The sequence below is a fragment of the Mytilus trossulus genome, chromosome 4 (assembly GCF_036588685.1).
Source record: "Mytilus trossulus isolate FHL-02 chromosome 4, PNRI_Mtr1.1.1.hap1, whole genome shotgun sequence".
Lineage (NCBI taxonomy): Eukaryota > Metazoa > Mollusca > Bivalvia > Mytilida > Mytilidae > Mytilus > Mytilus trossulus.
Genome location: NC_086376.1, coordinates 78,803,545 through 78,827,909, shown reverse-complemented (window position 1 = coordinate 78,827,909; position 24,365 = coordinate 78,803,545). Strand labels below are relative to the sequence as shown.

The 24,365-nt window shown below is 31.6% G+C and overlaps 2 protein-coding genes across 8 annotated transcripts in view; both read right to left on the bottom strand.

Moving 5' to 3' along the window:
* LOC134716054 (advillin-like) overlaps window positions 1–13,625 on the bottom strand; it is a 52,294-nt gene extending 38,669 nt beyond the window's left edge. Inside the window, exon 1 of one of the 4 annotated variants that reach the window (XM_063578763.1) lies at window positions 13,469–13,625. In XM_063578763.1, the coding sequence (XP_063434833.1) occupies window positions 13,469–13,604 (136 nt within the window). In that variant the 5' untranslated portion in view covers window positions 13,605–13,625. Of the gene's footprint in view, window positions 1–1,459; window positions 2,056–8,714; window positions 8,839–11,323; window positions 11,558–13,468 lie in introns of those variants that run through there. The other 3 variants (XM_063578766.1, XM_063578767.1, XM_063578765.1) reach the window with 3 other exon arrangements.
* Window positions 13,626–19,556: 5,931 nt separating this feature from the next.
* The window catches only part of LOC134716053 (tetratricopeptide repeat protein 37-like), a 46,293-nt gene continuing 41,484 nt past the window's right edge, over window positions 19,557–24,365 (bottom strand). For 3 of the 4 annotated variants that reach the window (XM_063578760.1, XM_063578761.1, XM_063578762.1), the window contains 5 exons: window positions 22,691–22,814; window positions 22,122–22,290; window positions 20,701–20,874; window positions 20,109–20,208; window positions 19,557–19,756 (listed from right to left, as the gene is read on the bottom strand). In XM_063578760.1, coding sequence (XP_063434830.1) covers window positions 19,632–19,756; window positions 20,109–20,208; window positions 20,701–20,874; window positions 22,122–22,290; window positions 22,691–22,814 — 692 coding nt within the window. In that variant the 3' untranslated portion in view covers window positions 19,557–19,631. The remainder of the gene's footprint in view (window positions 19,757–20,108; window positions 20,209–20,700; window positions 20,875–22,121; window positions 22,291–22,690; window positions 22,815–24,365) is intronic. The other variant, XM_063578759.1, reaches the window with a different exon arrangement.

The window sequence follows — 24,365 nt, the reverse complement described above, 5'->3', positions numbered from 1 at the left end:
GGGAAAAGAACACGGACAAATGATACAATAAAAAAGGGTTACAAGTACAGAGACACAACAAGAACACACAGCAAGAATGAACAACAAGAAAGGTTCAGAGGACAGAGGACAGAGGACAGAGGACACAATAAAAAGGGTTACAATGACAAAATTTTAAAAAAAAAGAACATAAAAATAGAAAATTTTAGAAGGACAGCAGACACAGTCATCATGACAAACGTTTTGCAGAAAAATGGAAGATCATGAGCAAATGACAAAGTCATAACTTAAAAGCAATAAGAAGAATAGAAGTTTGCTAGAAGATAATGCATAATCGATATCACCAGGGTTTAAAGTCCGACAGAAAATGAAATGAGACAAAATTAAAAACAAGCAGAAAGGGCGACAAAAGCAACCAAATACAATCATAGATTTAGAGATGTACAGAAGAATGTCACACGGATACATAGTTGGTGTAATACAAAAGGGAAAATAAATTAAACACACTCAGATGGTATCAAATACTGAAAACCAACTTATTTTCGCGGATACATTATTTCGCGTTTTACCCTTTCTTGACCACTTCGCGGCTATTTAATTTCACGATTGTCTGATTTACTTGATGAATTTATTAAGGAAAGATCAAAGATTGACATATTTGCGACGATTTATATTCGCGTTATTTTTATACGCGCGAAAGTCGCGAAAATAAATCGCTCGCGAAAATAAGTTGGTTTACAGTAAACAAAACCTTGTTTGAAGATAAAACAGACTCAAATAGAAAGTGTTTGAAGGCCAGAATGATTGTACAAAGAAAATACAATGATTTAGAACTAAAAGAAACATAACAGATACAATAATAAACTGGACCAAAAAAGAGAAAAGATGCAATGATAAGGGAATATTAGACCATAAAAGAGGCGGAAGATACCATAGGGATATTCAAAACTCATACATCGAGGAGACAGAGAACCCCATTTATATAACACGAGAAACGACGAATAAATATACGGATCCACATAAGACTATATCGAAAAATTGTGCTCAAAGATAAACAGATGAAATCAATCAGTTAAGGACGAGAAATACCAACGGATACAACAGTTACAAACCAAACTGGTTGAAATAAAATAAGACTATTAAAAGATAAACAGGTTAATCTGAAAGAGGACGATTCCCTCGAGATGTAAGAGAGAAAAATTATGTCACTTCCATTGTATATCACTTGATTTCACTTTTGAATGCTTTTACTTGCTGCTGTTTAGAGATATACATTAAGCGAAAATACACTTTCTACATGTTCCGTTTGTAACCTCTACAACGAGAATTTATTGTTTAAATAAATAGAAAGTGAGGAATTTTCTACTAACATTAATATTATGCTAACTTTCGTTTTGCATGCCCATTTATATTTCCAATTTTAAAACTATTTTCTCATAAGTTCAATATGAACATTTAATGTAGATTTTATGTTTCTTACCTTGATTTGATGGTGTTGGACTGGCTAACACAGAATATTTCATGATTTAATTTCCAATTATATCCAGTTATTCTCAATTAATATGATTAATTTCACACTGTGCTTTCAATTGCAGTTCTATGTTTTGGCATGTTTTCATTTCAATGCAATATTGTACATCATAGTAATATATTGTCCTGGTGTTAAATGTTATCCTAGTAACTATTTACCGAACGAGTCATGTATTTTTTCCGGTAATGAGTTATTCTATACACGAACTTGAATTCCTGGTCATTCACCACTGATAGCTCCAGACACTATGAAGTATAACCTCAATCAGTTCTACTTAAGATTATCTTCTCCAAGAGTATTATTATTGTAAATACTGATAAAAGAATATGGCTACCGGTCGTCTCCGAAACTGTCTCGGAAATTCGCAATCAACGTACAAATTGACAGTCGTGAATTTAAAAACAGAAAAAGAATGTCAATACTTTGTGTAGTGATCAAGGAGAAGGTAAACAAAATATTGATGGTAGTTAAAATTCAACATAGATATTGGTAAAACAGCCGTGTAATTACAACTGTGAAAGATTAAATATCGGACTAGTTTTAATCGGAGAGACATTGAATGGACGTTTAAATTGGGTTTTTGTCATACCAGACGAAGTTACCTTTTAAGACTGGAAAGTCGACAAATAAGATTATAACATATGAATACAATAAAACTAATGTTAATACGAATTGCGCTAGACAATAAGTAGGTGCAAGCCCATTCAACACCTGGAATAATCTGGATGGTTTAAAGAGAAATATTGGTATACATTTGAAGATACCAAAACCCTCTAGGCTCAATGTAACACATCACAATGACATTTGGGAAAACATAAGTCAAGAGATGCTACTGTTTTGCCAAATACAGCTAAGGTAATAGATGCCTGAGGTAGAAAAGCCTTAGTATTTCAAAAATTCAAAATTTTGTTAACAGGTAATTTATAAACATATCCATATGAATAATAATTCATGTCAGCACAAAAAAGTGCTGACTACTGGGCTGGTGATACTCTCGAATGGAATAAAAAAATGTAAGGGTTCCGCGGAACCCAGTGTCTCGCCTACTTTTGCTGTAAATCACAGGCGCAACAAAAATGAGGTAAAACTAAAAAAAAAATATTTACTCTTGATACTATCTTATGATTGTAAGAAACTCCTGTCCAAGTTTGTGATAGTTAGTGAATCTAATAAATGTTTTGAAAACTTTAACTGCAGACTGTATGTAACTTGAAGAAAATCTAAGTCCATTTAAAAGTAAAATACAGAAAAAATGGAGTTATCTTTTTACAAAATTTACTTCTGGATACCATCTTATGATCATAAATAAGCTTCTGTCCAAGTTTGGTACAAACCCAGGATAGTTTAAGAAAGTTATTAAAATTTTAAAAACTTTAACCACAGAGTGAATGTTATGTTTCCCTACAGAAAAACTAAGTCCATTTAAAAGTAAAATCTGGAAAAAATGGATTTATTTTTTTTACCAAATTTACTTCTGGATACTATCGTATGATCATAAACAAGCTTCTGTCTAAGTTTGGTAGAAATCCAGTATAGTTTAAGAAAGTTATTAAAATTTCAAAAACTTTAACCACAGAGTGAATATTTGTGGACGCCACCGACGACGACGGAAAGTAGGATCGCTTAGTCTCGCTTTTTCGACTAAAGTCGAAGGCTCGACAAAAATGACTAAGTTATATACTCTACAAAACTGTGTTGTCCATGCACCAAAACAAATAACTTGTATATGTCAGTGTAAAGCATGTTGTTTTTCCGAACAACTCTGTTTTTATATACATTAAATACATGATTTATTTATAACTATTTGACATTTAAAAAAAAATAGTACTCACTCAAACAGTGGATCATTTAATAGCAGTTATCATGTATTGGTAGGTTTCAAAATGATGGCAACTAGTCTGAACGATTTCGTATTGACTGCTTTTGTTTTATTAAGGTTCTCTAAGAGCAACTAGACATGAATAAATAATGAAGACAGGTGAACCATGGGTGTTTTAATTGCTTTCCCGACAATAACAGAAACTATCAACAAAAACATAAACATAAAAATTAAAAAGATGACAAAACATATCCACCACACTGGCTCGTGATTTCATTATAGTGAAATTAAAACGATTCAAAACATTTCGTTTAAATTGAATCACATTCGTCATAATATAAAAGGATTCTCATTTGCAGTATCCTAATGTGGGATCCTAGTGTTAACTAGACCGTCTTGAAAGACAGAGACAAGACATCAATTTGATGACACCAGTACGCTTTTAAAAAGGAAAGATAATATTGAGAATTGACTTTTAAGGAGTAGGTTTATGGGGCACGTTAATTGGTCTTTAAGATTTTAATTTTCTTATAATCAAGCCCAAATTTTATAAATTTAACACAGAAATTGCTTTGATGGTACTATCAATACGAAATAACAAATTGAATGAACAGTTTGAAATTATGTTTTGTTAAAGAGAAATGAGCATTTGATTTACATTTGTTCTGGGTTGCTCTCTCATCTCACTGACGTAAACACCTCATAGTACCAAGTTCCATCACATGGTGTATATACTTCGTAGTACCAAGTGCTAATATATGTCGTGTGAAACTCCAACAGTACCGAGTGGCACATGAAATGTATACACATCGTAGTACCAAGTGTCAACTCGTGTAATGTGGGTTAATGTCATTAAGGCGATACTTAGGCATAGCCTTTCAAACATATAGTGGCGGGTCGTTGGTTCCTTATAATAAGTTTTCAACGGCAATGTTTAGTTAAAGTTTAATTTCTAAAGATTAAATGGAGAGTAAGAGAATGCAATCTTTTCAATTGGGATATCAAATTGCAGATAACACACCTAAAATAAACTTTAATTCAGATATATACCTGCATTTAGTGACAAGTGATTTAGAAAAATATATTTGTGATTGAATTCATGTATTATATAAAAGTGTTTTATTATCATAAATACTTATGGTGTATTTATATATCTTAAACACTTAGCAACAGCAGGTCTTATGAAATTATATTTACGGTGAATCCTTACAATATAAGAAAGCTTTTAGTGATTACTTGCTTTAATATTAAACTTTGCTTTTAAAGTCTCGTGACATTTGTACTATCCCGCGTGGGTCAAGTGGAATACTTTATAATCTATATTTGTATGGGTCTCATCTGTCAAATCTTAAAATGTTAAACAAGGTATTTCCATTTCGGAAAAAACACGGAAAAAATTTACATCAACTTTATAACTAACATAAGTCAAAAGTATATATTTTTTTCTTTCAATTATCTTTTTTCAAACTTGGATCCTGTTTTGAAGTCTTATGATTTAGATAAAACTGGTGGGGGTAATTATAGTGTGTTGTATGGTTGTGGATTATGTTCGCATATAATTTAATGTGTATTTTAACATTCGTTTGTGTAGGTTAACAACATCCTGATTTGCTTAAGTCGGTTTCAAACGTTACTGTTTAGCATGCACATTTATTTCAAAAAAGCATATTTGGCATACCGTTCTACGTACCATGACAAATACAGGATTGCATTGCCACTAAACTTGCAACAGTGTATGCTATATATATAAACCAGTCTTGAAACGATATATAGATTTGGAAACACTATGTTGATTTGACACTCCTAATCTCAATTTCGATTAAGATTATTTTTTATATATAGCTAAAAGTTTTAAAACATATTGGACCTAACACGTAAATTGGCCCCAACGGTCATGAGACTTGAGATCATTTAAGAACAGGGTCTAATAGACGAAGACATATTCAAAAACATAAAACCCGAAGAAAAAACAACGTTTCTTTCTTCTACCCAAAATACATAGAACCATATTCAAAACAGTGTGGTCCTGGCCATTGATTGACGACCTAAATTATCCCATTGACTGGGACAGATTAGGTGGACGTTTGTCGGTAACAATCACTGCTCACAATGTACTTGTTAAAGACACTGAATCTGTGGGGTCACCAAAGGTTCTCAACACCTAAATAAAGCAATTCGAAAAACGAATCCGGAATAATACGATGTGTAAGTCTATACGATGTGTAAAACATAAAGGTTATACCTAAAAAAAAATCGAATTATTTTATTATTAAAGGCGTTAAGAAACCACAGTTTAAATTCTATAATAAGTAAGAAGTGAGCAATGGTCGTTACAGACAAACGTTAACCTAATCTGTCCCAGTCAATGGGATAATTTAGGTCGTCAATCAATGGCCAGGACCACACTGTCTTGAATATGATTCTAAAGTCAAAAATTCAGGTAAACCAGTAGCTTTTGCCAATGGCCATCTTGCAGAAAAAACATCCAACTTTATTGAATTGCAATTAATACCACACGTAGAAAATATACCATCCTACATAAAATATGCAACACATTACCTTAAGGTTAATGCTTTTCATGCTAAATTAATGATAGATAGTCTCGTTATTTGCAAATATCTTAATGTTCAAATAAGAACAGCAACATCTCGTTACCCACCTCACTTTTGGTCCCAATATTTTGACGTAATTGGCATGGAATAATACAATAAGTACAATATTTCTAATTGACATCAAAATTGTACATGATGGTCAAATTATTTTACTATAAAAACAACAATCTTCGTTTAGAAAGTAAGAAATCAATCACCAATCGACATTTATCATGTATCAAAAACCAATATCAGATATTGATGTTCTTAACATCAAGTGTTGGAAATAAATATAAGAGACGACTTCAGACAGATGGTAAAAACACATGATCAAATTTGCACCAAACAGCATCAAGTTTAGAATAACAATAGGTTAACATGTGCATTCCTTTTGTTTCTATATTGATGTAGGACATTATGAGCTTTTTAAAGTGCCAGTCTGCCTAAGAATCAGGCAGTGGTGAAAACATGACCAAAAAAACCACCCAATTTGACAATGATTTCAGTTCATGATATATAGTTATGCACAAAAATAATATTCATTTCCGTTTTCTGTTCTGGTAATAGAAGATACAATTTGGTTGAAATGCACTAGGAATTAACGAATAAGGGGAGATAACACAGTAACTTGCTATCATTCTAACCAATTTTCTAACCAAGTTATTTGATATTACCAGACACATACAAAAGAAAGACTGATAATTTTTAACTCAGGATGATGGTAAGTATAAAATAGCATGATTACCTCGGTGGTTTTTTTCTGATGATGTGTTGATTATTACATAAATTGCATGATTCTTACAAATACTGGTAAAATTAAGCATTTAGATGAACCCTTAATAAAAATTGTTAACAGCTTTATCGTGTCAGCAATGTTTGTATCAAGTTCTAGCATATCAAAATCTCATCAAAAGATCAATATAACTAGATATCTTGATTGTAATAAGGCGTTGTACCTAAGACATTTCTAAATTGTGTGTTGCATACCATTTAAGAATAAAATAACCTATTAAATCTTATCGAAAAAAATCCAGGTTTGAGTAGGATGTTGTTTTCAATCCAAGGCTAATGATCAAGAGCTTTACAATTTAAATATTGCTAACATAAGTATACCATGTTGTGACAACGATTTCAAATAGCTATAATGTATTCCTAAGGATGTATAGTTCTAATGTTATAATGCATATCATTGTCGTCTCAAAGTCTTCAGTGAAAATATACTGATTATCATTTTAAATGGATACATGATAAATCTTTGTATCTAAGGAACATAACAATAAGAACAACAGAACAGCCACAACAACACGTACGTGGGCTTTTCATTTCAATAATTCTAATGTCACTTACTGATCCTTTACAGATGTAAGGTTACTTTCTTTATTAAATATATGTATAGGTCTAACAACAGACGTACTTATAAAGTTAAAAGGGGGTTTATCTATGTGGGCACACTAGTGCTAAACTTATTAGATATTATATAAGGGTAGATGATATGGATTTAGAAATCTTATTAAATGGTTTTGTCAATTTAAATTGCAGTAAAATCTCGGATTGAATAATCTTTTTCAATTTTTCTGATCAAAGAATTTGAATAGCATTTGAAACGTCTTATTTCCAGTTCATTTGGTACTCTGCGTGTTTTTTCATTCGAGCAAATGAAATGACTTCACACCTCGGTAGTTCGGATTACTTCGTTTTTATTACATTTTTATTCCCTTTAAAAGTAGATGCTGAATCGAAGTAAATTTACGGACTCATTAATTGTAAATAAATTGATTTTTTTTTTTAATTTAATGACATTAGATATGTAAAATGTGAAACTTAAGGAAACTCATTTAAAACATTCGAACTTGTTTGTGCTCGTTGTCATACAAAATTTATCAATAGATCAAATTATGCAAATAACAATAATAAAACGTGTTTTTGTTCATTTTCTGTAAACAAGAAGTTAATAACACTTGGTACCACCAGAAACCGTTTATATTAAATGTCACTTGTAATGCATACTTCTTTATCCACCCCAGAGCGGATACAATTATAAATATATATGGGCTTTATAGTGTTCTTATTCATTAAAAGATAACGATAAAGATGGATTGAGTGTGTTTGTACATGTATGAGTAGAAGGAACTAAAAGTAAAAAAATATATATAACATTACTAAAACACATCCCTGCACGCGCCGATGTCGCACAAAAGAGAGCAATTTCAAGAAATTATAAGTTAGTTCCAAAAAGATTAACAAATATAGTATGAATATCCTTGGACTTTCTTTGTCTCTCTCTGCAAGAGTCAACTTTTGAAATTATTAATTATGGCAACAGATTAATATTGCAAGTGATTTTTTTTGTCCAGTGTTCCATGTCCCTTAAGAAGTCACATTTCCAATATATTAACGCTCATATACCTGTTTAATGATGGAAGAATCTTAATGAATACTTCGGATTAAACAATATTCGGAACTGGGGAAAATATAACCGAATCCACACGACATTCGTATTTCCGATCTATAATGTTTAAAACTTTTTTTAAAATTATCATTCTGTTTATTTAATTTTCGTTTGTCTTTTTTGAAGGGAAATATATTTCAACTATTATAATACCTTTAACTTCATCAAAATACAAATACATATGTACTTATACAAACAAATCAATTAAGACTTTTTTATAACAATCAAACAAAAATATTTCTACAAATAGAACTAGTGAAAGTTTTGTTTTATTATCTTTTATATAAATAACATTTTTAAAGACCAATCATTGCTTGAAAGATTAATATATAAACAAAACCTTACCCATTGTGGATTAAACGTTGGCGATGTTATCTCCAAACGGTGCGTTCTGAAGGCTATGTATAACGCTCTATGTGTTAAATAGATAGATACTCAATAACAATGATATGAAGTCAACCTTCGCCAACAGACCGGAGTCAGATATGATATAGATATTTGATCTCAAAATTTTAATAACTTAGTCAAAAGTATGATTTATCTATAGGGCCTTTTAAAGCATTTTTATAATGAGTTTTAAAATTACTTGGCAAGTAGATGGAAAATGTTTAATCAACTAGCTATATATATCTGGATATATAAAGTGCAGGATACATATTCGTGTTGGCGGCAACTATTTGGTGATGGGCACGAAAAAACAAAAGGTTCATTATTTCGTTGCTCAACCTTGAAAAAGGTATTTGAAATGCGGGATACATATTGATATAGGGAGCTTTGGTTTCACCGGTGGCAACGACACCACAAAGACTTTGTTATAATGTATGACTTTGTGTGATTTTATTCGTTTGAAATAATTTGCTGAACAGCTGTTTAATATGTAAATGAGAGAGAGAAAAAAACTGAAGAATGCAATTGTTTACCCCATTCAAGACATTATTGGGTCTATATTTACTTTTAAACTTGTCTAATCTTGTAAGCTGCTTTATGTTATTTATTATGATGTAACACGTATGAGGAAATTCTTTTAAATTGCTGATGTGTTTAGAATAATTTGGTTTGCTAACACTGGGTTATAATTAATGCTGTTTACGAGGGCTCTGACTACCTAGTTGCAAGTGCTTTGAATGTACGTGTTCTATCTAGCTTTTCGATTTTATTACATCTCTGCAACATTTTATAGGTTTGGCTTTCCAACCTTTAAGTCTAGAGCAAACTCAATTAAAGTTATTTCAGTAAGACTAGTTGTAAGCAAAGACATCATATATTATAATGATGATCTTGTTGTACTAGTATAAACAATTTAACTCATTGGGGTAAGTGAACATTGTCTGTTGTCATTCTACGCTGCCTAATTGTCTTCAAATGTAAATGAAAGACGGCAGATACATACAAAATAGTCGAATTCGAAAACAAACTGACAACGCCATGTTTGAACAATCAAATACAATCAACTAAAGAAAAAAGACTATACAGGAACAAACAGAAGGTTATAAAATTTGTGAGAAAAAAATGGCTGCGAGTATCGTTATTTGAATTGACGTATCAATTCTTGAATTACTGTCGTTGGGTAATAGTATAAACTGCCTGCTTCTATTCGCATCAGTTTGGGTTTTTAAATGTTCAGTCACTTCCATTTAGAAAAAGAACTTGATGGTTGAAAAAATTATCAAAGATACAAAAATATTTAGATAAAACAAGAGTGCACACGCTAAAATGTCTCGCCTACTTTACTGACTATTGATTTTATGTTTAGAGTTTTTATGTAAAGGTTTAACTAAAAATATCACAGAAACTCGGGTCAGATAAATGCTGTCAGACAGACAAGTCACATATACACCTTACAATATTTATATACACAATAAAGTCTACTAATTTGAAAATAGACCAAACAAAACTAAACAAACATTAATATTGACTAATGATCCATGAAATTGAGGTCAAGGTCAGACTAGTGAAATTTGATAAACCGACATGTACCCATTACAGTCATTCGCCGATGATACACCAAACATAGTTGACCTCTAGCACTTGAAAAACAGAATAAAACATAAAAACGTAACATTTACCAATGGACCCTGCAAATGAGATCAAGGTCAGATGATAACTGTTAGACATACATGTACACCTTACAATCAATCCATTCACTAAATATAGTTGACCTGTTGCTCATATTACTTGAAAAACAGCCCAAAACACATAAACTTAACATTAACCAATGAACCATAAAAATGGGGTCAAGGTAAGATGATACCTGGAAGACTGACTTAATCCCATCACACGTAACTTTAACCTTGATCGCGTAACTAATCCATGAAATAAAGTCGACGTCAGCTGAAACCTGTCTGACGGACATGCAAGTCTACGTTGCAATGATCTAATATACCAAATATGGTTATCCTATAACCCATGATAAGTGAGATTTTTTTTCAAGCAGTCGCTGAACCCTGAAAATGAGGTCAAGGACATTGGACATACAAAGACGTAACATAAGGTATCTGCATATAGGTATGAAGCATCTATGTCTTATAGTTATGCCTTCTGAATTATAAAGCTTTGAACAAACAATTTAGGCCACCGCAGCAGCAGCAGCAGCATATTAATTATACATGTGTCTCTAGACGAAAACGAGACAAAAATTACATAGGAATTTGTTCTATTAGTATACTTCATCAGTAACGGTAATGGCGAAAAAGGTATGTCGAAGGGTCAACGTTTAAGAACCAAGGACTAAAGGTCTACACACACCATAGAAAAAGACTAATTTTATTATTTCCATGTAAGAACTAAGCGTCAACAAGTTATCACTTCTTCTTCCGTGTATATTATCTACGGCAATACTGAATTCTGATTTAAATTGAAATCTGTTGGCGATACAGTTTGGAAAAGGGGTGCTTTATAAATAAAATGGCATAAGAGGATGCGAATAAGATAGTTTTTTTTAATTGTCTACTTACCTTCATTTAACAAATAATTTAAGAATTTCATCATGTTTGCGTTCTGTTAATCCGAAGACACTAAACACCTATTCCTTGTCAAGTATTAACATATTAAGTAAAAGTAGACAAAACGTTCACACGTTAATTATTAATAAACAAAAGGAAATATGACCATATTGGGTATCTGCACGTGATCACTGAACTAAAAAAGAAACAAAACAAATTGTGAAATCTATTCCTTCATGCTATACAGCCGGGTCGTATACGGCGTTATAAATTGCAATAGGTCGGATTTCAGGTTAGTTTAATGATTGTTAATGATTGGAAAGAACAAAAATAAATCGGAAAATAAAGTAGTATTTAAATGATCAGAGATTACATTGAGGGGCCGATGTTGGCACTTTCTACCCCCTTACAAGTTAGTATTATCAGTACTTATACGATAGAGGTCGGTATATGAATACTTCAGGTTTTATAGTTTTGCTTGGATTTAAAGGTATGACTGAGTGATACGTCATGTATTTTAGTAAAGTTCCAAATTAATGTCACTTTGATGAAGTCCTTTGAATTGAACAAAATGATTAGAATGCAAAGTCGAATATCATTTAACCATATTGAACGAATTAATTGGTTCGTTTTTTTATGTCTCTTTTAATATCCCTATAATGATTAATCATGCAATTAAAAAAAGTGATTCATATGAATGAAGTCTATAGATGTAAGTCTACTAATGCTTGTCACTGGTGATGACAATGTACCGGGGGGGGAGGGGATCTTAAATAAAGGTATACATAGACGAGAAGCTAAGTCATTTTTTTGGAAGGTCAAATATACTGCAACAGGGTGCAATTTTAACGCCCAGTGGCATTTATAAAATTATCATGCATATCTGACATGTCAGTTCACCCTACCATGATACATTATCCTGACTCAAGCCGACTAGTTTCGATTCTTACTCCTAAATTGCCGAGCACTTAACAGATAATCAACTATTTATTTGCTATTTGCCTTCAGGTATTCGTCCTAAACATGCATGAAATATTTGTCGCTGGACACTTAGCAAACGACAATCAATCAATTATGAAGGTACACTGTGACAGAATTCGACAATCAGTTGATACAACATCTGATTTTAACCGAATGTGTACTCAATAGACTCAATCAAATTCATAAAAATAATATTTAAAAAGCATCGATTGTAACAAAACATTCGATTGATCTTTAAATATAAACTCAGTTTAAAATCTGGAGCCTAACTCGTAACGACAGATCACGGTTGCAAATCACATATTGTTACTTCATGTTAATTGAATCATTACGTTGTATTTTGCATATTGCACTAAGCTGTTAGTTTAATATTTGTTCTTTGCTATATGGTATAATGACTTTTTTTCTGCATTAAACTGTGCATTTATATGTGTCAACTCGACCAACCCAAATAAAGAAAATAAGTCTGAATAGATCGTAATGATATTTTCGATTGATCACAATTACAATAAAACTTTACCTCATATGATCATCATTCATTTAAACAAATTCTCGTTCGAACAGAAAATTAATATATATATAGAGTCCATTGAATACGGACGAAACGATTGTAAGTATTAAAACCGAAAAAACAAGTTGGTGGAATTGGTCCTCTTAATCGATAGCACGATAGCTGGTTAACTGAATCGATAAAGTTTTAATCGATCGTAACGATAACATATTGTCGCATAATATTTTGCGGTAAAATCACTTTCCAACGTTCTAAGAAATGTCCCGCTAAACAGACTGTATCTCCGCTATACATGCAGACCCAGTTAACTAAATTCTGACAAAATTCAAAACTTTGTCTTCGGTTTAATTACTACAAAGGATTTCTGTTATATCCGATTCTTTTGGTACTTATGCGTAATTATGAAAAATTTCAATTTTACGACGTCGCCATATACAAACCAATGAAAAAGGGACTTGAAAATTCATTATCGCGATTTTATTTTCATTGTTTTATGTAAACTATATTATGTATAATGTTTTAAGCCATTGGTCCATATGGGCGTAAAGTGCTTTTCAATAAAGATAATAATTATCTCCCCTGAAACCATGGACCTATACATGTTGGCACTGGTGATGTTAAACCCTTCTCGCGATTTTAGGGTTAAGATAAAAGTAAACACTCACAGTTCTCATCTTTGGAACCATCGTTTTGTATGTTAAACCCGATAGTTTTCCCCTTGCAGTTTCTGTTCTGGTTATATGGACTTTGTAAAGAGAACCTTTCCGTCTCTATCAAATACTGCAAGAAAGGTGACGCCATTTTGAAAATGACGTCAAAAGATTTTCAATTACGTCATTATCAAGTCGTGTGCGCATGGTATGTTACGCCTGTCCAGCTCTGTAGCAGGTAAAACTTTAAACAAAAAAAAAGGTTGTTTATTTACAACCCTTGGATATTATTATTATAGTTAACTATACTGATCACAGCTCACAACACAACTCACTCCTTCGACAAATCATTATGGAATTCCCTGATGAATTGAATGCTTTATTTAGCAGCCATGAACGTGGTCACTGGTAAAGAACCTGTCTGGCAATTTACGGCAAGTACTGACTAGGTAACAGGACACTTAACATGGAACAAGGCTAAGGAACCAGAGACATCCTCCAGTAAACCCAAGCAGGCCTTGTAAGGTTAACATTCTGTGTTCACCATTTGCTTTACCCAATTCTAAACAATTTTTTTAACTGTCCGGGGTTGTCGACAGAAGGCTAGCGAACAAAGCGCCAAAATAGCAGTAAATTCTGTCCTTTGAAGTTGAATATACAATCCATAGGGATAGTGCAGCCACGCATATTAGAAGAAACTTTTAACATTACTCGTTTATGAAAAGAAAAGAACTAGGTGGATTTCAGTTTTCATTTAGAATGCTTATCAATAAAGGCATTTGAAAAAAAAAATAATCTGACTTTGCGTAACCGAGAAGCTCGGAAAAACATATAATAAAAGCTGTCAATAAAACTAAAAAATCTTAAGGCAGCATCGATAATGAGACGCAAAATTATTACTTTAAATTCAGGGGCTGATTCAGCCTTTTTAAAACCAGGATAAAGAGGGCGAGGTTTCCAACCCTATATTTAAAACATAGATCATAAAAAAGGGGGCTCCAACCCTTGCACTCGCCATAATGTGTTGTTTTCTGCAGTTTATGAGTATGTCAATATTTCATTGATTGCCATAGTATGCACATGCTTTAGGTTTTTTTTCAAATTAACTCGTGCATTCATTCATCTCTGGTAATAATTGGGATTAGTATATCAGTATATATGTTCCTGGTAATACTAAACATTTTGTAGATGCTTGTTTTGTCATTTTGTAATGTACTGTTATTTTAGTTAGCAGAGTTAACTTGATGCTAAATAAGGTCAAAATAAAAAGTAGAGGCTCTACAGAGACTGTGTCGTTCACCTAGGTCTATGTGCATATTCAACAAAGGACACTATCCAACATTGAAAACGAAAATAAAATTTATTACAAAAACCTCCTTTTGATGATATTGTATTGCCAATCGTTTTGTCGGGTTTAGTTCTTTTTAACTTTTTGCTCCAAACACAAAAAAAGTTAGAAAAATTCCTTTAAATAGTGCTTTTGATGTCATTGTTTACTTGAACTAACTAACAAATTTGAAAAAAAAACCTTTTTGGTGAAAAATAAATATATTTAGACCATTTTGAGCTCAAAATTACTTGTCTATGAGTTTGCATTAATCATTCAGGATTAATGTGCTACATAGTATACTAATTTAAGATTTTAAGAAAACAGGGGGTTACTTTGGTAGAATCTGTGTTTCTAAGGTCAGATTTTTCTTCTAAGACTTCAAAGGTTTGTTGAAAATTGGCATGAAGAAAGGTAATGCATGTATGGGGGAGGGGGGCAATAGGGGACTGTTAAAAGGTTAACAACACCTCGATTTTGGCAAAAACAGTCAACAAAGTGGATTGAAAACAGTAAACAGTTTAAATTGATCTCAGATAACAGTTTAAAAAACACATTTAAAAGGGCCATAACAGGTTAACACAAAAAAGTACTGCCCCCCTCCTCATGTATGGTGGTCCTACACCTATAGTAACTGTGTTAGCATTATCACGATTGACTTCATGATTTGTAGATCTTGCCCTGCTTATTATTTTTGCTTTTAAAGTTTCTATTTATCTATTTTAATTTTACCATATAAGGCAATTAAGTCCGACAAGATGAAAATGAATAATAAAATTATATATATGGAAGTGTTTAACGACTTTGCCTGGGTTTTCAGCCCTCGCATGGTCGGTATGGTAAAAATAGTATATTAGATAGAACAAGTTCATCTGTGGTCAAGTTCTAGTAATAAGGATAACCAAAACAAGAGGCTGCATGTCAGAGAGACAGCAAACCGGATTTTCCTGCAGATGTCCAACCCTGAACGGTTAAGCAAGTATAGGCAAAACATTTAAGCTTAAAACAGCTCTGAGTTTGAATTATGATAATCTTTCAAGAACAACAACTCAAATTTGTAATATTTCAAGAACCATAACTCAAATTTTGAAACTTTCAAGAACCATTACTCAAATTTTTAATCTTTCAAAAACCATAACTCAAATTTTTAATCTTTCAAGAACCATAACCCCTGATCGGTATAAGTGAAAATCGTCAATATCAAACTCGACCTCCATTTCGTCATCAGTAACAACATATTTAAATTTGATAAGCATTGGTTGAAGGGTTCATGAGTAAATGCACAGACACGTCATTTTCCCATATTTCAAGAACCGTAACTCCTGAAAATCTTTATTATCCTATTTGACCTCCATTTTGTCATCAGTAACAACATTTTAAAATTTGATAAGCTTTGGTTGAATGGTTCATGAGTAAATGCAACGACATGACTGGAAATGCCATTTTTTCATCTTTCAAGAAACATGATTCCTAACAGGAAAAGTAAAAATCACTATTATTAACCTTGACCTTGATTTTGTCATCAGTAACAACATATCTAAATTTGAAAAGCTTTGGTTTAACTGTTTATGAGTAAATGCACAGGCATCACTTGAAACACCCTTTTCAATCTTTCGAGAACCATAAATCCTGAACAGATAAAGTCATAAGAAACAAGTGACCGGTAAAAAATAATGTTCTTCCTATTCTTGAACAAATGCATACAAACATTATAAACTTAGTCTTCTGTGCACGACTTATCATTTTTTTATTGTAAATTTCGTATAATCGTCAATTTTTTTTTCTCAATCTGTCAGTGTTGTTGTGAAAATATGGCAGGTAATTAAAGTTCGTCTTTTGAAGCCGAAGTTTAACGATTGTCACCTGTTTGTCAACAATCGACAACCAGATGCTCCGCAGGGCGCAGCTTTATACGACCGCAGAGGTTGAACCCTGAACGGTTGGGGCAAGTATGGACACAACATTCAAGCTGGATTCAGCTATAAATTTGGCTTGTGATTAAATAATTGACACAGCATAGGTTTCTGACACAGAATGAATGTGGTCTAATGAACTTAAATTTTTGTTTTGCCTTTGAGCATTTCACTATGCTGTTGAATATTAATCCTCTCAAAAATATGTTTGAAGAAATTTTCTTTATATTTATGAAATTTCAAATGAGAAAAATTGACCCCCCCACCCCCCCCCCCCCCCCAATTTTTTTTCTTCACATCCCCATATTCTTTATTCCAAAACTGATCTCAATTCAAATTTCTAATGGAGTTTGCAACAATAATTACTCATTTAAATACATCATAAAATATTAAAATGTAAAAAAGTGCTTGTTATCACTGAATGGTAAAGATTGTTTTAATTTATCAGTTGGTAGTAAAAGTGACTATACATTGTATATTGTATAAAACAATGATTTAAGTTGATTCAACTTCCTACTCTGGACAAAGAAAGATAACTCCAATTGAAATTCTTGCTATTGCACAATATTGTGCAATTAGATAACTCTTGCTATTGCACAATACTGTGCAATTGAAAATACTTGCTATTGCACAATACTGTGCAATTGAAGATTTCTTACTATTGCACAATACTGTGCAATTGAAGATTTCTTGTTGTTGCTGAGTACTGTGCAATTGAAAATTTCTTGCTATTGCACAATACTTAATATAATAATTTTAGATCCTGATTTGGACCAACTTGAAAACTGGGCCCATAATCAAAAATCTAAGTACATGTTTGGATTCAACATATCAAAGAACCCCAAGAATTCATTTTTTGTTAAAATCAAACTAAGCTTAATTTTGGACCCTTTGGACTTTAATGTAGACCAATTAGAAAACAGGACCAAAAATTAAGAATCTACATACACAGTTAGATTTGGCATATCAAAGAACCCCATTTATTCAATTTTTGATGAAATCAAACAAAGTTTGATTTTGGACCCCAATTTGGACCAACTTGAAAACTGGGCCAATAATCAAAAATCTAAGTACATTTTTAGATTCAGCATATCAAAGAAACCCAAGGATTCAATATTTGTCAAAATCAAACTAATTTTGGACCCTTTGGACCTTAATGTAGACCAATTTGAAAACGGGACAAAAATTAAAAATCTACATACACAGTTAGATTCAGCATATCAAAGAACCCCAATTACTCAATATTTGATGAAATCAAACAAAAAAGTTTAATTTTGGACCCTTTGGGTCCCTTATTCCTTAACTGTTAGGACCAAAACTCCCAAAATCAATACCAACCTTTCTTTTGTGGTCATAAACCTTGTGTTTAAATTTTATAGATTTCTATTTACTTATACTAAAGTTATGGTGTGAAAACCAAAAAAAAATGCTTATTTGCACCCCTTTTTGGCCCCTAATTCTTAAACTGTTAGAACCAAAACTCCCAAAATCAATCCCAACCTTCCTTTTGTGGTCATAAACCTTGTGTCAAAATTTCATAGATTTCTATTTACTTAAACTAAAGTTACTGTGGGAAAAACAAGAAAATGCTTATTTGGCCCCTAATTCCTAAAATGTTGAAATCAAAACTCCCAAAATCAATACCAACCTTTCCTTTTGTGGTCAGAAACCTTGTGTTAAAATTTCATAGATTTCTATTTACTTTTACTAAAGTTAGAGTGCGAAAACTAAAAGTAAAAGTATTCAGACAACGAGAACGCCAACGTCATAGCAATATACGACGAAAAATTTTCAAATTTTGCGGTCGTATAAAAAGTCAACAAAAAAGCATGGAAATTGAGCACTTGTTTAACATGTAAATTCAGATAATAGTTTATATTAAGGACATCCATGTGTATTGCGATCACCAGATTTTTAAGAGATGGGTCACATTGAGGTCACTTTGCATATAGAAAATATGTCAGGGGAATTGCTTCCTTTCCAGGAAGCAATTAAAATAAAGTAAACTTCTTCTAAATATGAATAAATTTCAGAATTTTCTTCAGAAAAAAGTAAATGTACATAAGTTTTATAATGAAAACTATCAATTGATAAACCATATGCATTATTTTTTTTTATTTGAGGTTTCTTATGACTTTAAAGTCAAAATCGTCATTATTGAACTTGACCTCCATTTTGTTGTCAGTAACAACATATTTAAAACATTTAAAAGCTATGGTTCAACAGTTCATGATTAAATATTTAATCTCATTGATAAAGCAATGCACAGAAATATTTGGCTACTGACTGCCTGTCATATATCCCCAAATCAATAACTGATTTCTTTCTTTGAAAATCCAGTTAATAAAATAAAAAAAATAAAAAATTATCAATGAGAAACATTACAGTAATTAAAATCATGGTACCTTAGTGAATTTTTTACAATTCATTCTGTTTTCACTTGATTGATTTCTTGCATTTTTTTAGCTCTATTTTAAAACCCATAACCCTTTAAAGTTATCATCTTTTCATGCTTTTCCTATTTACTGTAAAGAAAGACAATGTTGTAGGCTTTTTTTCTCTTCCTCTGATGTGGTATTTAAGATGCAATTTATCTTATTTATACCTTTGAAGAATTTTTTAGGTTAAATATGCATAGCAGACAGATATTGTCTTAACAAAGTCAATAAAAATCTTGAAAATTATTATCAATCAAACTTTTATCAAGTTTGATCAAGACTCACATTTCACTTGTGTTGTCAGCTTTTGAATTTGACACTGTGAATGAAATTTCTTCATGGTGAATATACTCTATCTCATGGAAACTGTATGAATAGTTGTCAAAAAAGTTTTTTTGTGTTTGTTTCCATGAACATCCTGTTTCCAAATAAATTATAATACCGCATGTTAAATATTTCTAAACCCATTTCTTTCAAAGACATTTTATTTGTTCAATAAATTATTCTTCTGTCTGAGACATCCATTGGGTGTAAGAATCTCTTATCTCTGTCCAACATTGTGCATTCTCCTTCTCACACTGTCTGTCTAATGACTTGACCAGATTTCTCCAGTTTTCTTGTATGTCTAAAAAAAAAAAAGAAGATTAAAATAATAAATTGAAGAAAAGTAGCAGGCATGATTCCAGAACAAGGGATACAATCGTGTAAACAACCTCATACAAAACAATGTCTGATATACATATTTTTTTTACAGGGACTTAAATCCTTTATAAAAAAAAAATGATAACTGACAAGAATTTTTTTTAGGGCTGTTCTAGAACTAATAGGTTGAGTCCATAACATAATGACAGTTTCTTACTGTTTCATCTCAAAAAAATACTTCAGTGTTTGATGATTAAGTAGAACTACTTAGCCCTGCAGAGGCCTGATATTTTTTTTACTAAAGATACAATACCATATTTTTTTAATGTATCTACCTGGGTTAATGTGTAAAGCTTTCACAGCTGATTTCAGTAACTTAGAGTTATTGGTAGTTGTTGACCTCAACAAGTTAGCAGTCACCATATTCTGTATATTCTGTAATATAAATGCTGATTTTGATAATTTCATACAGTATAGAGGATATCTAATTAGGGTATTCTTCATTTTTTAATGAAGAATATTATGCTTATCCATCACATAAAGACTGAATTAAATAAATTATCTTCTTCATTGTTATGCTTTTTTCAGTCAATGTTACTGTCTATCTGAAATACATATTTTCCTGTCTTTTACCAACAAATGTCATCATTTACTAGTCTTGGTAACATGCATTTTATATAATTTATAAACTTTTCTCCACTCAGAAATAACAGTGCATAAGAATCTAGCAACAACTTTAAAAATTTGAAAGTGACCAGTAGTATCTACTTACCTACAATAAATCTAACGTTTTCAAACTAAGATTGTGCATTTCAAACAATTTTATCGTCTGCCAATGGCAATACCTCAATTGATTTTATCTATAGGAAAAGCTTAGTTGGCTTGAAAAGAATAGTTTTAATTTCAGCAGCACTTCTTAATACTTACCTGCATTATTGGATTTAGTCTGTATGCACACTCTGCACAGCTTGCTGCAGCAGATGCCGAGGATTCTGGGAAATTTCTGAACAGTAACCTTGACAAAAGTTTCCATAGTGATGACTGAATAGGGTTCTTGTGAATACATTGCTGAATATATGTTTTAGCTCCTTTATGGTTGTTCTAAAAATTAAAATGTAAAAATATAAGCCAGAATGTAGGTAGACTTTTTGTTCTAGTTGCACAACCATGTCAACTTAAACAACTGTTTAAAACTTTATTATCAAAGATATTGTCTCATATATCACCTTTGTAATTGAGGACATGCACATCCATTACTTATAGATTATCGTTGATCATCTCAAGAGATTGATTTTCTAGTTTGAGCCAGTACAGCGAAAGCGGGGAAAAGCAATTGAGTTGAGATGACCAATGATAATCTGTTTATCACTGTTTTACATATGATGACATAGTCAATGTCATGTAAATTTCATTAGCAACGCCAATTGCCTCCTTAGTTTCTAGCAATAACTTTCCATTTTAAGTGAGTAGCATGATATGAAAAATTATCACAAAAAAAAATCAAAGAAAAAAGCACTAAATAGCAATAAAAATTAATATTATGGGGACAAAATTTTTCATTCTACTAATGAACTCAAAATCGTTAACTTTTTTTTTCAGATCTACTTCCTGTTCAGGTTTTCCACGCATTTGCGCAGATATCTGTCTTGTTTGCATGAGACTTTGAAAAAAAAATATATTTATCAGTCTAGTAAAATATCAGATTGGATCTCAATACAAATTCAATTTTAATAATTGTTTGATATGAAAAAAACGATACCTGATGAAAATGTTTCTTTTGTTTACATCGAATATGACGTCATAACTTAAAGAACGTCACAGCCAATTCCCTAACAACAGAACAAAAATCGGGAACGTTACGTACAATATTTCGGTTTCTTTTATCAACATGATTGAATTAAAAAAAATAATAAATACAGACTTCGTCCCCATTCACAGGTTATGCCTGTCTCATATTATCTACTTTATAATGATAAATAATTCAATTAGCAAAAGCACTGTTTATAAATCAGTTCTCAATCCAGTTTATTAAGTAAATATCTATTTCTATTTTCTATTTGGAGAACAGCTTGGTTATTGCCAATGGTACCGCAACTTTAATTATATCTTGATGAGTTCTGAAAATAGTTTCCAATGAATAATATATAATATCTTTTAATGTAGTACATTATGTAATGTCACTTCTGATTCAGTGACCTCTGCCATTGAACATTGTATGAGTATTATTATAAGAATATGCATAAAAGTACTACATTTAAAGTTGCATCCATTATTTTGCTAAATCTTCAAGATAAATCACTGTTTTTCCTTTTAATATATTCTATGATTCGTGTTAATCTTAATTTTACCTCTAACAAACAATGTGATATTGTCATTAGATGTGACACATCCACATCTGTATCCCCATGACTGAAGAGTTCCTGTAGGACAGCCATTGTTAATGTACTATCAGATAAGGTTATACCAAGGGCACAGAGAGACTTCAAACCATTCACTGAGGCTGGTGTTAACTGGGAACTGAAATAAAAGACAAAATTTGGACACATTAAGTATCCAATAATTCAATTGTATGCTTTTAGTTTATAAAGAATCTTTTGAAAGTATACATGATATAGTATACTGTATTATTGTTTTAAAGAACAGTTTGTGTTAAAATTAAAAAACTACGGTTATGATGAATAAACTACACAGATTTTAATTTACCACCTTAAAATGCTTTATTACATGTGCTCATCTAAGAGTAACTTGTCTCCAACATTCAGTTTGTGTACTACCTTGAGTTTATAAAATAAAATAACGCTTAAAAGTTCAAAATGGTCTTTCATGGTCAATTTGCACACTTCTTATTTTATCAAGATATTCAGGAACAGTCAAAACTATTTGATCAAAACCTTTAAATTTTAGGTGTCCAAAATACCTTTGTAGTAGAACTGCTTTTGCTCCATCAAGGTCTCCAAACTTATAAGCCACCATTCCTAGAGCTGTTAAGACATGTGACTTTTCCTTGTCCCCTGTAGCTAGCTCAGATGCTTCTTGGTAAGCTTTATATAAAGATAGGATTGAGTGATAATAAAGTATCTTTAAAGGCATTGTGTTAAGGGCATACCATACACTTTCAGGGGATGTAATGACATTGCTAACATAAAATGTAATTTTTGGGATGTCAAATTGTGACATATCAGGAAAAATGCATTTTTCAACTGATTTTTATCATTCAAACTGATTTAATTTGAAAAAAAGAGTACATGGACCTCTATTTTTTTAAACGAAACTTTGTTTCATTTTGCAGAGAGATTATGTGACCCAAATTTTACAAAAATGCAATTTTTTTTAATTTTGAGAAATCTAAAGCAAAAAATTATGTTTTTTTTTCTGAATTCATGACCATTTGATAAATATGAGTTATTTCTGAATAAAAAATGCATACATTTTTATTATATTCATAAAATACAGAAATACAAATTATTTAACAAAAAAACAATTGGTGTTTATCTTTTAAAACAAAAAAGTTATGTCATTCTTTTGAAAGGGAAAATACGGCCACAAATCCGAATCTTGAGCAAATATACAAATTTCAACCTCATTTAACTCAAAAAGTAGCACATGAAGTTATATTTTTTATTACACATTTTTTATTACACATCAGGCAAAAAATAGCCTATATTGAAATTATCATCAAACTATAAATACGGGATCAAAACTGTATTGTATGCCCTCAATATATAGACAATTGCATGCAACATTCTAAAAAAGATTTGGATTTTTAAGGAAAATGCCAAAATTACAAATACACAAATTTACAAAAATATGGACAGCAAATGGCTTGGAATATTTTTTTTTTTTTTTTATATCTATATGCATACATTCAGGAAAATCCCATCTTGCCTATAAAATTCTGTTTTTCCAAGATAATCAGGGGGACCTAAAAACTATCACACTTTTCTTTTTTAATGATTTTATAACAAGAATGTGTCCACAGTACACAGATGCCCCACTCACACTATCATTTTCTATGTTCAGTAGACCGTGAAATTGGGGTCAAAATTATAATCTGGAATTAAAATTAGAAAGATCATATCATAGGGAACATGTGTACTAAGTTTCAAGATGATGTAACTTTAACTTCATCAAAAACTACCTTGACCAAAAACTTTAACCTGAACTTCCCACTATCATTTTCTATGTTCAGTGGACCATGAAATTGGGGTCAAAACTATAATTTGGCATTAAAATTAGAAAGATCTTATCATGGGGAACATGTGTACTAAGTTTCAAGATGATTGGATGGACTAAGTTTCAAGTTGATTGGATGGACTAAGTTTCAAGTTGATTGGATGGACTAAGTTTCAAGTTGATTGGATGGACTAAGTTTCAAGTTGATTGGATGGACTAAGTTTCAAGTTGATTGGATGGACTAAGTTTCAAGTTGATTGGATGGACTAAGTTTCAAGTTGATTGGATGGACTAAGTTTCAAGTTGATTGGATGGACTAAGTTTCAAGTTGATTGGAATTCAACTTCTTCAAAAACTACCTTGACCAAAAACTTTAACCTGAAGCGAACGGACACACAGACGAACAGACGCACAGACGG